At 38.7% G+C, this 19,355-nt stretch overlaps 2 protein-coding genes across 2 annotated transcripts in view; both read left to right on the top strand.

Annotated features, from left to right (window-relative positions):
• The window catches only part of LOC128250029 (interleukin 17-like protein), a 4,732-nt gene extending 3,549 nt beyond the window's left edge, over window positions 1–1,183 (top strand). The window contains exon 3 of the mRNA XM_089359227.1: window positions 656–1,183. Coding sequence (XP_089215353.1) covers window positions 656–1,183 — 528 coding nt within the window. The remainder of the gene's footprint in view (window positions 1–655) is intronic.
• A 7,944-nt stretch (window positions 1,184–9,127) lies between these two features.
• LOC128250032 (interleukin 17-like protein) lies at window positions 9,128–19,132 on the top strand. The gene is made up of 3 exons (XM_089359323.1): window positions 9,128–9,163; window positions 9,661–9,930; window positions 18,605–19,132. Exons 1-3 carry the CDS (start codon window positions 9,128–9,130, stop codon window positions 19,130–19,132), a joined length of 834 nt encoding a protein of 277 aa, XP_089215449.1.
• The last annotated feature ends 223 nt before the right edge of the window (window positions 19,133–19,355 follow it).

Here is a 19,355-nt window from a genome sequence, read left to right on the forward strand (position 1 = left end):
ACCTATTTGATTTAAAATGTTTATTCAATAGTGCGTTTTTTGTAAATAATGCACAATAGAAATGCGGGACCATAACTGACTGAGACTACCATTTCGTTCCAATGTTTGTTCGTCAATGCTTTACAACCACCGTAAATGTGAATATGAATATCATGACTGTAAGAGACTGTTATCGGTTTCATTCGAAAGACGCTCAGAAAAATTTCTTGTTAATGCTTGGTGTGTCTATCAGAGTATATTTCTTCGGCGCTCCAGTTGATTATAAACTCGCACATATGTGCTTATTTGCACCCTTCGTGCTCCATTTTGCCCTTTCTCTCTTTATAATATATGTATATAAGTATATACGTATACTTCCTTTTCCTTTATTTGATTGACTAATAATTTTTATACCAAACGCTGTTAAAAATCTTATGAGTCGAGATATACTACAAACAAACCGTTTTAGGTGTTAGCTTTATTATATTATGTTGTTAACATATTTCCGCGTGTCACTTTCGTATTTGTCACTCATTTAACTTTCTGGTAATAGAATCTCGTAAAGTTTTTCGTTATACATTGTTATATGCGTCGAAAGTAAATGCAGTTTTTGATTAAGCTGATAAATGTCTGAAATCAAAAATAACCTTGACAAAGATATTTTTTCCTCTGACAGGTTCTCTCAAGTATTGCCATATTTCTATTCAACATCGTCTTTCTTGTATCATCGGCGTCAATTCCAACCGAGGGTAAAATACCAACCAATCTGAAAGTTGAATACGAGAGTTTGACCAGTGCAGCCAGTGGCATTAACTTTTTTCTACCAGCTGAAATAGCTCCTGCCGGAAGTAAGCAGAACACCCTGACAGACGGAGATAAAACTTGCCGAGCGTCTTCTGCATCCAGTGATATCATCCGTGAACGTTCAACCTGCCCTTGGTACCTGAACATTACCAATGATTCAACAGTTTTCCCTGCATCCCGCACCGAAGTAGTGTGTCGCTGTAAAGACTGTTTCGATTCTGACAGCAACCACGAATGTGTGATGGTATATACTCCAATGACTGTTCTTAAACGTAGCGATGAAAGTGTTGATGGACTGTACGTGTATAAACCAAAAGTAATTCAAATAGCCACAGCTTGTGCGTGTGCACGAAAAGTCGAAGTACAAAGTGATGGAAGCGACGATGAATACGCGTCGTAAAAACGGATAGAATAACGATGTATGAATATGTAACGCAGACGTTATTGAATATTTTATGAAAGATTAAGTCGACTACCACGTGGTTATCATAATTTGCAACATATGTTGCTTAAAACACACATACAGTTTTGTATCTTATATAATTCCATAGTTTATAAATGAAGTAATAACACCATTATAATGATATATTTGTAATATTTATTAGCAAAATAATATAAAAACCTTTGTCCCCTTAAAATGAATAATTTAATATCCAACTGTGCCACAGTATATTTATAAAAAATAAAAATACTTAAGTATTTGGGCATTGTGAGATATATCGTGAGTATATATATTCATATAAGGACATAGAACCCTATTGTAACAGATTTATACATTCGCATAAATGCATGCGTATATTCACACTTACGTACATACACACCTATGCTTGCATTTATATATATCCATATGTGCGTATATGAACATGTATGTATGTATATAAACACACACACATACACGCACGCACACACACAGACACACACATATATATCTATATCTATCTATCTATCTATCTATCTATCTATCTATCTATCTATCTATCTTTATCAAAGCGGAATGTAAGAATAGTATGTAAATACATTTATTTACCGCTATTTTAATTGTAAGTAGAAGAGTATAACCCATTTGCGAAACAATAAATGATTTTATAGATTCCAATAAAGACTGGCGTTTTCAAATTTACAAACACACATACATCCACATACAAACACACACGTACATACATAGAAGCATATATGATCTATCTATCTATCTATCTATCTATCTATCTATCTATCTATCTATCTATCTATCTATCTCATCATGGACGGACGGTAGACACATCGGCTCCCATGTAAGTTGCATTTTTCACCTCTTAAAAGACCTATTTTGTTTTTAAATTTTGTATAAGTTGTGTATAACACAAAATACTTCGTGAATATATATTTTTCAAATCGGAAATAGCTCTATTTAGAGCCTTTTTTTTCCCAAAATTCAAAAACATCTTCCTCGTTCCTAGCCATATTCGTTGGCTATGGTATACAACAAGGCCGATTTCCCGCCTCTAATGCCAGAGGCGAAAGAACTTAATGCCGCTCTGCATGAACGCAGACAGGTGGTGGAGAAGAGCAATGATTGTGAATCTACTGCTGCTGCCTCAACCACCATCACTACCACCATCACGTGTAAAAACTCTGCTGCTACAGCAGTCTTACCTGCCACCGTCACCAGTGAAAACAACAACAACAACAACAACGACACAAATGTCCTTGCTAACAAAACCACTGTCCTCACCACTGATACCACCACAACAAACACGAACTTTGCCGAGGCTTTGAAGCCCAGAAAAAGAATTTTGAATATATCGAAAGAGAAATTACTCGCATGCAAAAGCATGCTAAGTAAAAAGGACGTTACAGTCCATCTTCAAACACCTGCGGACTTTAAAATAAACATAGATAAAAAACTATCATCTACAGAACCATTAATTTAAAGACAAAAACACTGGAAAAATTCACTCAAGGAAAGGTTGAGAGTGCCTAAAGCGGCTATGGTCTTATAAAACTTACATAACGAGAGGAATGAAGTTCGCAACAATAGAGGTAAGACTCGACAGCGAGCAGCGAGCCAAGGACCTCTCCACAAAGTCATTACAACATGAGAACCTGCTCATGATCCCTACGTACCTTGGTCGTAGGGTTACGAAAATAAAGATTTCGAATGTGCCTCCTGAAATTGAGGAAGAATGGCTCGTATCTGCCATATGTCTCGGCATAGAGGAGGAAATAAACATTTTAGAAGCATCTGCCGTGTACAATGAAAACTGGATTGGCCAGGAATTTCAACTCCTGGTACAAGTTGATCCAGCAAACTACGATAAAATTCCACATAGAATCCAATTAACTGAGGATTCAAGTTTCCATGTTTCCGTCGAAGGCAGAAGGCCAGTTTGCTACGTTTGTAGTAGCAAAACTCACCTTCGAAACACATGCCCAGTAGCCCAGGAGCAAAGGCAACAACAACGTCAACAATAGCAAGAAAAACAACAACAACAACAACAACAACCACAAGAAAACCAAAAGCACAAGAAAAAAAACAGCATTACTGCCTACACCGCCATATGCACAACTGATCAAGCAGCTGTACAACGAAATGGAGAATCGTCAGCAGCCAGCAACCCAGCCGAACCAAACAACAACACCACCAGTACCACCAAGAACAGAATCAGCATTATCACCACCACCACCAACAACAACAACAACCCCACAAGAAGAAGGGAACACGAAAAAGACTCCCACCCCACCCAAAAAACCCAAACACCACATCCTAACTGTCACGAAACAGCACCAACACCACCAACAACAAAATCAAACCAAACAAAAATAGACCCCAACACCCTTCCCCTCCCACCCTCCGATTCCTTCGACATGTCGTCAGATGAAGATGACACAGAGGATTGGCAAGTGGCCACGGGGGGAAGAAGAAAAAGAGGAAAAAAAGAACGGAAAAACAAACAAACAAAGCGGGGTGGTTTACCAGCCCCGAAACCAACACATCCACAGAAAACAAAAACACCAACACAAACGCACCAACACAGAACCCCACAACAATGTTGACAGCGATAAACACAAACAATCCAGACCTAATGAAATTCATTAGGTCAAACACTAACATAACAGAAAATGACACGAAAACAAGCAATCACCCACGCACAACACCACCACAACACATCAAAATCATACACGTAACACGTAGCACATACAATACACTGAAATCTCTCTACCCGGATGCAGTAGGGAGATTTCAGAAATATTCATCTAAAAAACTGTACAAAGACCTTCTGAGAGAAGACTGTGAGGCGAAGAACCAATAACTTTCGGACAGTAAGTAACTCTCTCTCTCTCTCCTTTCGTGTGTAAAACACAAATTTTGATAGAATCATGTTCAAAATAGGCAGTATAAATGTACGTGGCTTGGAGTCGCCTTGGAAACAAGGGTATCTGTTAAACGACATCAAGTCACAAAATCTGCATGTCATAGCCATCAGCGAGACCAGACTCCACAGCCCGCGGGCCCTCCAGCACATGTTCGGCGGACATTTCAACATTTATTTTTCTCCGTGTCTGCCGCGAATGGGTGGAGGAGGCACCGCGGTGCTTCTTCGGAAGAGTTTGGACCTCAAAGTAAAAGCAATTTTCCTGGACCCGGAGGGTAGGCTGGTCGTCTTGGATGTCGACGGCAGCAATGGGTGTGCTTTTCGACTGATAGCAGTTTATGCACCGTCTTTAACAGGCCGGCCAGATTTCTATCGACGTCTAGATGTTTTCTTGGGAACGTTTCGACCTTTACTTCTAGTGGGGGATTGGAACGCTACCCTGGACACGCATCTAGATTACGCAGGCAGCGATAGCAATAGAAAGAGATGCAAAAGCCTCAAAGACCTGCTTAGACGTTTCCAACTGTCTGACAGGTACCGACTGGACCACCCGAATGTGCCAATGTGGACATGGAGTAACCGCATCGGGTCGTCCAGATCGTACTTAGATAGGGTATTCTGTAGGACAGTGGATAAGGATAGAGTAAGTTGTCCACAATTCCACATAGTCAGCTACACAGACCACAAATTTGTCACTTGTACGCTTGACTTAGATAAGACACATAGACAGGGTCCCGGTTACTGGAAGCTGAACACGTCGTTCACGGCACGCCAGGCTTACAAGGACCGGATTAGCACTTTAGTTAAGAGAGCATTAACAGGTGCCATCATCAACAACAGATGGTGGTATGCCCTCAAAAAAGCAATCAAGTCAGAATCGGTTAGGTACAGTAACGCCCTAGCGTTAGACCGAAATAGAATAGAGGGAGACCTAGTTAAGAATTTAGAAGAGGCACTTAGTACTGGCATCGCGTCCAACGTAGTTGCAGCGAGGTTGGCCCTCGACCAACATTTCAACGCCAAACACGAAGGATGCGTTGTCAGAGCTAGGATGCGTGCTCTGAGGGACGAGGGAGTTGGAGCGGCCCGAGAGGCCCGAGTAGCGGAGGCGCAACGAGGCAACTGAGCCACCGTTAGGTCTCTGACAGATGAAAAAGGGCGTGAATTACTCGAGCCTGAAAGGATGTGCGAGGCCTTTCAACAGCACTTTGCCCGACTGCTCGGGACAACTGGTGGGTCAGAACGCAGAGTAGACTTTAGTGCCTACCTGCATGGCCTGCCACGACTCTCAGCAAGAGAGGCGGAGTGTTGTGAAAGACCCATCACAGCCGCGGACGTACGGGATGCGATGGCAGGCTGTAAGGGAGACAAGTCGCCAGGCTTGGATGGTCTGCCCTACGAACTTTATTGTCATATGCCAGACTTGTTTGGAGGCGTCTTGGCAGCTGTCTACTGCAACTGGCAGCAAAACGGGAGCATCCCCGTCTTTGTAAATCGAGGAGCAGTGGCACTACTAAAGAAAGACCCAAACAAGGGGAACATCATAGATAATTTTCGGCCCATCACTCTGCTCAACGCAGATTTGAAAGTTTTGGCCAAAGTCTTAGCTGAGAGGTTGGCACTTGTCATCGAGAAACTAGTCGACAGGGTGCAGACGTGCGCCGTGCCGGGTAGGAGTATCCATGACAACCTCCATCTGATCCGCTACATCATGGACAGGGTAGTTAAGGAACCTGGCATGGGTGGGGCGCTGATCAATTTGGATCAATCAAAAGCTTTCCATAGGGTAAACCATCACTACTTGGAAGCCGTCCTCATAGCGGCTGGTTTCGGTCCCGTCTTCCGCGGTTGGATCGCTGCCTTATACAGCGGCATCCGCTCGGTAGTTCGCGTAAACGGTCATCTATCCAGACCTTTCGGCATCATGCGTTCGGTTCGTCAAGGATGCCCCCTCTCGGTCCTTCTGTATGTATTGATTCTTGAGCCTCTACTGCGGAAGCTGGCGACGCTGAGAGGCATCCCACGAGAGCTGGGATGTGGGACGAGCGTGTCTGCATACGCGGACGACGTCACCGTCATAGTGTCGAGCCAAAAGCACATCGAGCTGGTCGGCGAGAGACTAAAAGAATACGAAGCGGTAACGGGATAAGTCAGTGGGCTTGCGGCTCGGTACCTAACAGTGTCTCCACTGTGGGACGCTGGACAGACAGGCCGGTTAAATTGCTCGGAGTCTGGTTCGGTCCGGACCTCCAAATGGAGAAGAACTGGGGCCAAATAACGACTAGGGTGGTCACTCTGATCCGGCAATGGGCCGAGAGGAAGCTATCCCTAAAAGGTCGGGCGGAGGTGGCAAACGCGTACGTTGCATCCGTCATCGAATACCGTCTGACTGTCGTGCCTTGTCCCGACCCTACCATTACCAAACTGGAACGCATACTCATCCGCTTCTTGTGGAAGGGAAGCGTTCCGATGGTTAGGCGATCCATTTGCTGTCAACAGCCGCTAAATGGAGGGCTGGGTATGCCGTGGTTGATGATGCGCAGACACGCTCTGTGACTGCGGCATCTCCGGCGCTTCCTAGACGACGGTGAACAGGTGTGGTCGCCGTTTGTGCGGCGCGCTTTCCCGCAGCTCGTCTCCTTAGCCGAACTGCAGTCGTGGATTAAACAGAGACCTAGGCTCGGCGAATGGCACCGCGAGTGTCACGTTGCTCTCAAGCAACTCTGCCGTCCGGGATCAATCTTGTGCAACTTTGATTCCACAAAAGCGTTCTATAGATGATTAGTGGAGGGGAATTGCGACGACGATCTCGGGAAGAATCTGGGCGTCGACGAGGAACACCTGACCCACCTGTTCAGGACAACTTTCGGGCCGGGACCTATGGACAACCACCAGAGATCCCTGGCCTGGCAGTGCTATCGAGAAGCATTACCCGTTCTGGATAAGCTTTACAGACACGGTTCGAGACACACCGGACCGACATGTCCGAGATGCGGTCAGAGCGACGAAACCGTTCTGCACGTACTCGTGCAGTGTCCAAAGATTTCCGACCTGTGAGCTTATGCCGAACGGCTGCTGCCACGTGTGGGACAAGTCCGCCTGTCAGCCGAGTCTATTGTGCAAATTGCTCCACCACCGTCCCTCAACAGGGAAGGCAAGGCAGTGTTCATCATACTGGTGGCCATGGTGAAAGAATGTGTGTGGTGGACCCGAGCGAAAGGATTAGAGACGAAAACTTACCTCTCTGGCCAATCGCTCATCAACTTTTTCAAGTATCACTTGAAAAGGAAGATGAGAATAGAGAGACAGTTTTTGTCTCGTGAAAGTTTCATTAAAAGGTGGGTGAATGTAGCAAAGATGGTTCGTGCGAGTGACGATACCTCTTTGAGCATGATCCTATAAATCGAAAAAAAAAAAAATTTTTTTAAAAAGAGAGAGAGAGCACTTCGCTCTCATGTGTCTATTCCCTGCTGAGCTTACCATGGTCTTTTCCGTAGGCTTTTCTCTCCATGGATAAACCTAATGTTACCCCATTTTACACAATTGATATTTTCTGTGATATACGATACCCCCATTTTTTTTTTTTTGCCCCTACTGATCCCTTTTGATCGGATTTTTTTTTTTCTTAAAGAAAAGCTCTACAGTTGTATTTGTCCCCTCTGTGTGCAGCCCTGTTTGGCTAATAAAAGAAAGTTATCTCTCTCTCTCTCTCTCTCTCTGTATATATATATATATATATATATATATATATATATATATATATATATATATACTTAGAGGCGTATAATTACACATATGCATACACACATATATACATGTTTACATGCGTACGTGCATACATTACCTCTTCCAGAAAAGGTTTACTATAATTTTAAGAATATTATAAAATTCTAATTTATACAATGTATTAAAGGTCTATTATAATGCGCTCATATAATTTTTCGTAGTGTATATCTTCATATATGTATAGGAAAGTGCGACATCTTTTTTCCTTCTTATATAATGTTTTTTTGTAATTCAGTAAAGAAGAGATATATAAATGTGAACTGAATTGTAATTGGATTCATAAGTTTGAATCAATTTTATATTACAAACGCAGAATTATTCTTTGTTTCTTTCGTATCTTATATCTTTGATTTATATGCATACACACGTTAAATCACTCTCTGGATGAATAAGGAATGTCCAGGAGATATTGTTCATATAATGCATATATACAATGGAAACTATTTGTGTTTTTCTGTTGTATAACCTGCAATGCAACCTGAGGGTGAACTGAGATCGCAATTGCATTTGGCGAAATACTGAGATACAGTCATTAGTTAAAACTATGCAATTTATTCAAAATCAGTAATATATTAGTGCACCAGCGTGATTGTAGCCCTAGGGCTACAACGCACATGACAATGATAAAAACAACAGGAACAATAACAACAATGTCATAACACTGACAATAATAATAATAATAATAATAATAATAATAATGTCATTTTCAATAAGGAAGACAAATGCTGTCAGATCATTAATGTAGCCATACCCAATGACACGAAAGTAGAAATGGCACGACTGTATGGAATGCGAGAGGGTAATGTAAAATTGATACCAGTGGTGATCGGAGCGTTGGGCTCAATCCTATTGAAGCTATAAAACTTCTTAAGGCAACTTGTTCGAAAAACCGAGCAAATATAAAGATCTTGAAATAGAAATTGGCAACATGTGGAACCTCAAGACGAAAAGAATACTTGTTGCCATAAGTGCCCTAGGGATAATAGGAAAGGGGTTGATTGCTACCTAGCTAAGATATCAGGAAACCCCCAAATAGCAGAAATTCAAAAGATAGTGCTCGTGGAAACTGTTCATATCCTGCATAATATACTATGTAATTTCAAATTTTAAAACAAACTCATAATTTCCCTATGTTTTCTGAAACATTCTCTTGAACAATACTATGTGCAAAACCAAATATATGATACCCCAGGCATACCACCAACATGAACTTCTATGTTGTTTTCTCTCGAAGTCTCTGGGTGAGACCAATGGCAAATTCCATATTATCAGATAGGATTCTTGTGAGACGAAGTAATAGTGCTAGAGGCACCAAGTGAATTCTAACAGCTTTTGAATGTTACGCTGTACCACTCAGGCAACTCCTGATGCAAATTAAAGAAAGAAATGAGTACACTCCGTGCAAACTGAAGAGTGAGAGCAGCCACAACTGGTCTGGTCAATCTAAACGAAAACTTGAACGAGAAGCAAGCAACACACCAGCAAAAATCAGTTCTTGGCTGCCATTTCGAGAGCCTACTTAACAACCACGCACGCACACCTGACGTTCTCCTCCAAAAAACCGCACAGCTCCCCATCCGTCATTGGCTGTCCCTGTCGCCCTCACCCCATGAACTTAACTAGGCATTCGAGCGCATGAAGCCGAGCAAAGCTCCAGACCCAGATAACATCCCGTTTAAGTATTTCATGCACGAAGGTCCTAAGTTGAGAAAACATCTGACGCTCCTTATTCTTCAAGATCTGGGAAATTAAGACCCTCCTGAACGACTTCCGCTATGCAACTATCATCACCAACTACAAGGGAAATCGAGAGGATTCCAACAATTATCGGGGCATCTCACTCCTGAGTATTGTGAGTAAGGAGAAGTGTCAAGAGCAACAACAGCCTGCAATGTTCATCTTCTGGGATCTAAAGAAAGCCTTTGACAAAATCCCCTGTCCTGCAATGTGGACAGTCCTTGCTCGTTTTGGATGTCCGGAGGACTTTATTGCCCTTCACGACAGCATGGTGAGTAGGGCATACCATCAAAAGGCCCTTACATACCTGTTTCCCATCACTGGGGGCCTTAAGCAAAGATGTGACATGGTACCAACCTGCTTTTCTTTGTACATGGCTTTCATGTTCAACGAAACCCCACTAGACTCGCTTCAGTCAGCATGTGCTATCAATTGGATGGCAGACGCTTCAATCTCGCACGTCTCCACGCAAAGACGTGAACCTCTGCCATCTCAGTCCATGAGATACAGTATGCGGACAACAATGCCACTCTGTCCGAACCGCAGATGGCCTACCAAGGACGGGTGATATTTGCAACGCGGTTTACGAACGCTTCGAGATGCACGTAAACACATCAAAGACCAAGACCCTGATCAAAACTTTACCAGGCCAGAACAGCCCATCCACGAGCATTAGCTTCAACGGCCAACCACTGGAAGAAGTTGACGACTTCTCATACCTCGGGAGTATCCTTTCGAAGATCTTCCTCACCCAAGTGTGAAAAGAACGTGAAGGACCGGATCAAGGCGGTCCACTCCGCTTTCGGTAGACTCAGCTAACGTGTATTTTTCAATCTCGCGCTGACCATCCGCACAAAGATCATGGTGTTCTGTGCCATTGTCCTGTCAACTCTTTTCTACGCCTGCGAGATTTGGACGCTGTATCGCCGTCATTTGAAGCGCCTTCAATGCTTCAAGCAATTGAAGCTACGACAGATTCTCAATATTCGATGAGAAGATCACTTTTACTCGTAGTATATCTGAACTGATAAGTTTTTCAACAGCAATTGTTATGTGGTGTTTCGGTCGAGAAACAAAGGAAGCGAGAGAAACGAAAGGGAACTATATAGATAGTGGGGTACGGAGAGCAAGATAGACACATTTATGTGAGTTTATAAATAAATCTGAATTTCCTCCAAATCTAGCCACTTTATGTAAGCCGTAAGACGCTAAAAGACGTTACAATGCATTCGAATAAATATTCTCTGACAGTCTCTTAGAGTCACGAAAGTTATGTTCATAAATTTTTGGTATTTGTAAAGTATTGAGGAATAAACTATACAATGGAATTTTAGTCACGGTCAGTTATAGACTCGAGATTTATGTTGTATATTATATACAAGAAATTTACTAAATCAAACATGTGTATCTGATAGCGTGAGTGGTGTGCATGCGTTGACCATTATTTAAGCCTCACATTCACACGTATATCTATCTATCTATCTATCTATCTATCTATCTATCTATCTATCTATCTATCTATCTATCTATCTGTCTGTCTGTCTATCTATCTATCTATCTATCTATCTATCTATCTATCTATCTATCTATCAATACCTAAAAATTTGTAGATTGGGGTTATGTGCTATGCACCCCTACCATAATTCTCGCTCAAATTGCATAAATTCACTGCAACACAATTTCTTTTCCTAAACAGATCCTGCTCTTTCTAACATTATCCCAAAACAAATAAAATATAAAATGATCCCATCACATGCAAATGAAAGCTGGACCATATTTTTTGCAGCGGATACCAGACAAGCTACCTCTATAGGGATACATATCAGTCAACAAAATCTACCAATTTACATGGGACATGATACACAAGTATCATGGTCAACACTTAGCCAAAACATATGCTAGTAATCTAGTAATCCTATATGTATATACACGCACACATATCATACCGATATACATTTATATATGTTCGTGTGAATGTATCTGTATGGCAGTCTATGAGTATTTTTTTTTTAATAAAGGATACAATCCAAGCTTTTATTCTTCCGTCAGTCAATGCGTCTGATTTTCAAGCTCAAACTCTTAAAGCTTTCTGTGATATGAAAACAACGACTATGCTTCTTGCTGCATTTCCGTGTAAAGATTTAAAGAGTTCGCAACATTACTAAACATTATTTTTTGAAATGCGGTTACTCATTTATATTCAAATGAGATTCTAGATAAATCAACAGTGTGATTAAAGACACTTTGAACGCAAAATTTCTATTAGCATCTAATACTAATCAACAGGTAAATAAATGAACAACAGCATACATGCATACACACAATCACACACAAGTGCGCGCACGCACACACATCTATGTATCTATCCATCTATAGATAGATAGATAGAAAGGGTGGCGAGCTGGCAGAATCATTAGCACGCCGGGAGAAATGCCTAGCAGTAGTATTTCGTCTGCCGTTACATTCTGAGTTCAAATTCAACCGAGGTCGAGCTTTTACTCTTTCGGAATCGATTAAATAAGTGCCAGTTGCGCATTACGGTCGATATAATCGACTTAATCCCTTTATCCGTCCTTGTTTGTCCCCTGTATGATTGGGGCCCCTTTGGACAATATATATATATATATATATATATATACAAAGTGAAAATGTTACTAAAAACGTCAATATAGCAACTAAAATCGTTAAAGCTTATTTACTTAATGTAGATGTCTTCATTGTAATGTTCGAATACTTGGCAGCAAATGTAGAGTCTGCAGGTATATAACTATTATTTTTTACTTTGGCTGAATTGTTTCTGCGCGATGTGATAGGCGTTCTTAATGATATTAACCTGTCCTGAGTTTGCTTATATGTAATATGAATAGAAAGCGGAATTATCACAGGTAAAGTATATTGTCATTCAAGGAATGTAGAAGGAAGGAAAATATTACGGAAATGCATTTTTCCGTCGAAGTTGCAAATCCGGCGATAATCTATCACATATTGGAAATAAGAACTTCTTGTGACCGACATAATTCTTGTAAAATGTGTTAAGAGGAACAGGACATTATAATGCTAACCTGTTAACCCACATAGCACGGGGGCGGTATCTGTGGTCATGATTGACCCACAGGTACCGGAAGTTAAGAAAAAAACATTATACTTCTAAATCTTATTTTAATACCATTCTGCTTGTGTATGATTAGACAAATTGTTTTCTTCTTTTTCACGTTCCAAATATTATATTTGAGTAAGGCGCGTTCATATGAGAAGCGTTGAATAAAGCGTATGTAATCTTCAAATAAAGGTTATATAATTTTCAAATTCATAAACTTTTTCAAAATAACCGGTGATAAATGATATAAAGAATATCTTTAGATTTGTATTTAGTTATTGATATATCTGAATGCTTAAATTGTGTGCAGAGTTATGTCGTATTTGATCATTTTTGTTCTCTTGGGTATGATTCCCTTTCTTGCGCTAATGTTATTCTCCGGAACCTCTAGTCATCGTAGATATTCCAGGTGAAATTAAGTTGACGGTGCAAAACCAGCAATATGGACATTTCTGACAATTAAAATATCCATCATTATCACATTATCAACCCGCGCTAAAATTTTGTTAAATACAAGCAGGGTCTTTCTGATTTGGCGGACACCATTTCTTTTCTAACGAAACACTTTCAGACTTAGGGCACTGGTAGAATTTGTTATCTAAAACATATTTTACTCTTAGCATTGTTGAGACAAATTTTATATTTTTAAAGTTATTTCGTGTTAAAATTGTCGTATTTCGGTAATTTCAACCAATCACTGACGTCTATTGAGGTGAAAGCAATTACTGCTGTGGATTGTCAACAACACGTTGTGGCGGTGTAATGGGATCTTCTCCCATGAATAAAATTAGTGCCGTTGTTTGTCAACAACAACTATCGGCGGTACTGTTATTTATGACATCGTTCGTGCGTTTGTACTGGTCTTATCTTTAGGGTTTTAGGGTTAGTGTTCGGGTTTAGAGTTAGGGTTTTACGGTTAGGGTTAGGGTTAATGTTATGAGTATGTTTGCCAAATTTCATGAAAAAATTGTGGCGGTGTATTGAACAGATTTTCACTAAATTTGGCAAAAATACTCATAACCCTAACCCTAACCCTAACCCTAACCCGAACTCTAAAAAATGGTGTCCTTCAAATCAGAAAGATCCCCTAACCCTATATATATAACATAGAATAGAATAGATAGATAGATAGATAGATAGATAGATAGAAAGATAGATAGATAGATAGATAGACAGATAGATAGATAGATAGATAGATAGATAGATAGATAGATAGATAGATAGATATAATCGCATTTGAATATAAATGAGTAACCGCATTTCAAAAATAATGTGCAGTTATGTTGCGAACTTTTCAAGTCTTTACACGGAAATGCACCAAAAAACATAGTCGTTGTTTTCATATCACAGAAAGCTTTAAAAGTTTGGGCTTGAAAATCATTCCCATTGACTGACGGAAGAATAAAAGTTTGGATTGAACCCTTTATTAAAAAAAATACTCATAGACTGTCACATACATACATTCACACGAACATATATAAATGTATATTGGTATGATGTGTGTGCGTGTATATACATATAGGATTAATGGCTTACTAGCATATGTTTTGACCAAATGTTGACCCCGGCCATGTCTTACTTAATAAAACCACCTGATAGAATCTCTGAAGTCATTTTAAAATTAAACTGGTGTATCATGTCCCATGTTTTCACCTCAATAGACGTCAGTGATTGGTTGAAATTACCGAAATACGACAACTTTTAACATGAAATAACTTCGAATATAAAAATTTTTCTCTGTTCTATGTGACAATATATACGAGTATACGAAGTCTTAAAGTGTTTCGATAGAAAACACACTAAATAAAAACTAAATAAAAACTAAATAAAAAATGCTGTTCGCCAAATCAGAAAGATCATACAAGCATGTCTGCGGATTACTCAGCCACTTATATGTTAATATGATATGCAGGTTGTCCAAATTGTTGTTCATCAGCGAAACCGACGGAGATGATTTTACCTAAGTAACATATAATACACACACATATATATATATATATATATATATATATATATATATATATATATATATTTGATCTAGCAAGCGGGGCCTCATATCAGTGAGGGGGGCCGCTGCGCATTGATGCCGTCGAGAGGTAGGCCCCGAAACGGCGCGCATTCTCTCCTGATGACCCCATACACTTGCTGGCTTCCGGTATGCGGAGTTCTTGACTGGTAGCACTTGCATATGCAAGTTGTTTGCAACACACACACACACACACACACACACACACACACACACATACACACACACACACACGCACATATATATATTTATATATATATATATATATATATATATATATCCAAATTGAGGTCGCGGAGCAGGTGATACTTCTCTAGCTTCTCATCAGGCCGAAGATACCACAATGTTACCTTGTCATTGATGAATCTCAATTTAACTCGACGAAGATATAATTAGAAATTGCTCCTGGACGTGGTGTCTATACATATCACGGACTGAACGACAGAAGATTTAATTTATTCCTATATAATAATTTATACCACTGTCTCTGTCTTGAAATATTTGAATGAAAATGCCACATTGAAAAGGATATCCTATCAATAAATCGTTTTACTAATATTCTATGTTACTTAGGTAAAAGCATCTCCGTCGGTTTCGCTCATGAACAACAATTTGGACAACCTGCATATTATATTATCATATAAGTGGCTAAGCATTCCTCAGACATGCTTGTATTTAACAAAATGTTAGCGCGGGTGAGCGTGTCACCATGTATGATAAATTCTGTACATTTTAATTGTCAGAAATGTCCATATTGCCGGTCTTGTACCGTCAACTTAATTTCACCTGAAATATGTACGATGACCAGAGGCTCTGCAAAATAACATTAGCACAAGAAAGGGAATTATACCCACGAGAACAAAAATGATCAAATATGACATAACTCTGGACACAATTTAACCATTCAGATATATCAATAGCTAAATACAAATATAAGTTATTCTTTATATCATTTATCACCTGTTATTTTTAAAAAAAGCTTTGAATTTGAACATTATATACTCGTTATGCAACGCTTCTCATATGAAAGCACCTTACTCAAATTTAATATTTGAAATGTGAAAAAGAAGAATAAAATTGTCTAATCATACACAAGCACAATAGTATTAAAATGAAATTTACAAGTATAATGTTTTTTAGTTTCCGGTACCTGTGGGTCAATCATGACCACAGATACCGCTCCCGTGTTATGTGGGTTAACAGGTTAGTAAACTGTAAACAAATCAATCTCCTGTTCCTCTTAACACATTTTAGAAGAAGTATGTCGGTCACAAGAAGTTCTTATTTCCAATATGTGATAGATTATTGCCGGATTTGCAGCTTCGACGGAAAAATGCATTTCCGAACATTTTGCGTCCCTAATGTTTTCGTTGAATGACAATATACTTTGCACAATGCAATTCCGCTTTGTATTTATATTATATATAAGCAACCTGGGGACTGGTTAATATCATTAAGAACGCCTATCACATCGAGAAGAGAACAATTCGGCCTAAGTTGAAAATAATAATAGTATACATCTACCGACTCTACATTTACTGCCAAGTAATCGAACATTACAATGAAGACATCTACAGTAAGTACAATGATATTATTTGCTATATTTATCTTTGTAATAATATTTTCATCCTACATATGAGTATATATATATATATATATATATATATATATATATATATATATATATATATATATATAAATATTCATGTATATGTATGTATGTATATGTATATATATACATACATACATACATACATACATACATATATATATATATATATATCAGCATGGCCGCAGCTCTAAGCTGAAACTTTAAAAAAAATATATATATATACATTCACTTATCTGTTGATTAGTTTTCTATGTTAATGGGAAATTTATACTCAAAGTTTCGTTAATCACAGTTCTTATTTATCTAGAATCGGAGTTGAGTATAAATGAGTAACCGTCTACTAAAAATAATCAATAATACACTTTTGAGCGCTGTCTCTCCTTACAAGGACATGCAACGCAAATATAATCATTGCTTTCATATCACAGAAAGTGTTAGAGATTGGCCTTGAAACCATATTCACCTTGACTGACCGACGTACAAAATACGTTCACTCATATGCTCATACATGAAAGTATATTGGTATGGTAAATGTGCGTGTATAGATATATAAGATAACTGGGATAACTTAGATATGACTCAGCTAAATATTGGCTCAGGCCGTATCTAATTTATTGTCACTACCGGATAAAATCGCCTAAGTCATTTTTAAGTAAAGATTTTGGATATAATGCCCCTTGTATATTGGGTTTTGTTGTTGACTAATATATATATATTCAGGTAGGATGTAGCTTATCTGGTATCCCTTGAAGAAATTTATAGAGCTTTGATTTGCATGTGACAGTATCTTTTTCTATTTGATTTGTTTTGGGATAATGTTAAATACAGCAAGACCTGTTGTCGAGAAGAAGTCATATTGCATTGAATTTATACACTGTGGAAGTGAACTGTGTTAGGGGCGCATGGCATATGGCCCCTGTACATATATATGTGTATGTGTGTGCGTGTGTGTGTATATGAGTGCGTGTGCGTGCGCGCTTGCATGTGATTTTGTATGTGCGTATAAGACATAACATAAATAATGGTCAATACGCGCTTACCACTTACTCTGTCAGACACACATTGAATTTAAAATGTTTATTCAATAGTCAGTATCTAGTAAATAATACGCAACATAAATGTCAAGTTTATAATTGACTGTGACCACGATTTCGTTCCATTGTTTATCAGTCAAAATTTACAAATACCCCAAGTCTGAATATAAATTTTGTGACTATAAGAGACTATGTCAAGAACTATGTCAAGAACTATGTCAAGAGACTAAATTATATTCTCCACATCCACAATCATTTATTAGGTAACTAACAGAGTATGGATTCTAAAACTATGTAGTCCACCGTGTTTAACAAAATTAAAACTTCCTTATATCGAGTGACGCTTTTTAACACGCGCCAGTTGTTTATTTATAAACTCACATATACGTGTCTATTGTTGCTGTTTGTACCCGATTATTTTATCTCTGTATATATATATATATATATATATATATATATATATATCTATATATATATATATATATATATATGTTTACGGAGATGTACTTGCATAGCAAGTGACCTGATCTGAGATCGTGCGCTGGAAAGAAAACAATTGCAGCGTGGAAGGTGTTTATAAGCCATTTAAGAAACACACAAAAACCGTTAGATTTACTTCAACATTTAATTTTTAATTTGCCAAAATATTTTCGTCGCTTTGAGACCGCGACCTGTTCACTGACAAACTTCTTCGCTGCATCTCTGTATATATATATATATATATATATATATATATATATATATATATATATATATATATACGTATATACTTTATTAAAAAAAATATTACTCTACCTCCGGTATTTGAGTACTATTTTTTCCACCTTGTTTTCTATTTACGGTCTAACCCTAGTATATAAGTATATATTATATATGCATAATCCCCTTTCCGTTCTTTTACTTCCTTTTTACTTGACTGAAACTCCTTCTATCGACCACTGTTGAAAAACTTATCAATTGAGATATATTACAAACAAAACTTTTTAGATTTTAGATTTCTTTTTTTTTGGGGGTCATATTTGTGTTTTCGCGTATCACTTTCGTATTTGTCCCTCATTCAACTTTCTGCAATAGAATTTCTTAAAGTTTTTCGTCATACATTGATATATGCGTCGAAAGCTGATAAATGTCTGAAATCCAAAGTAACCTTGACAAACATATATTTTTCTCTGATAGGTTCTCTCCAGTATTGCTATATTTCTATTCAACATCGTCTTTCTTGTATCATCGGCATCAATTCCAACCGAGTGTAAAATACCAACCAATCTGAAAGTTGAATACGAGAGTTTGACCAGTGCAGCCAGTGGCAATAACTTTTTTCTACCAGCTGAAATAGCTCCAGCCGCAAGTAAGCAGAACACCCTGACAGACGGAGATAAAACTTGCCCAACGGCTTCTGTAGCCAGCAATATCATCCGTGAACGTTCAACCTGCCCTTGGTACCTGAACATTACCCATGATTCAACAGTTTTCCCTCCATCCCGCACCGAAGTTGTGTGTCGCTGTAAAGACTGTTTCGATTCTGACAGCAACCACGAATGTGTGATGGTATATACTCCAATGACTGTCCTTAAACGTAGCGATGAATGTGTTGATGGACTGTACGTGTATAAACCAAAAGTAATTCAAATAGCTACAGCTTGTGCGTGTGCACGAAAAGTCGAAATACAAAGTGATGGAAGCGACGATGAATACGCGTCGTAAAAACGGATAGAATAACGACGTATGAATATGTAACGCAGACGTTATTGAATATTTTATGAAAGATTAAGTCGACTACCACGTGGTTATCATAATTTGCAACATGTGTTGCTTAAAACTCATATACAACTTGTATCTTATATAATTCCATATTTTATAAATTATAAGAATATATTTGTAAAATTCATTAGCTAACGAATATAGAATATTTTGTAACTTTAAATTG

This window comes from Octopus bimaculoides, chromosome 1, assembly GCF_046866305.1.
Source record: "Octopus bimaculoides isolate indiv1 chromosome 1, ASM4686630v1, whole genome shotgun sequence".
Lineage (NCBI taxonomy): Eukaryota > Metazoa > Mollusca > Cephalopoda > Octopoda > Octopodidae > Octopus > Octopus bimaculoides.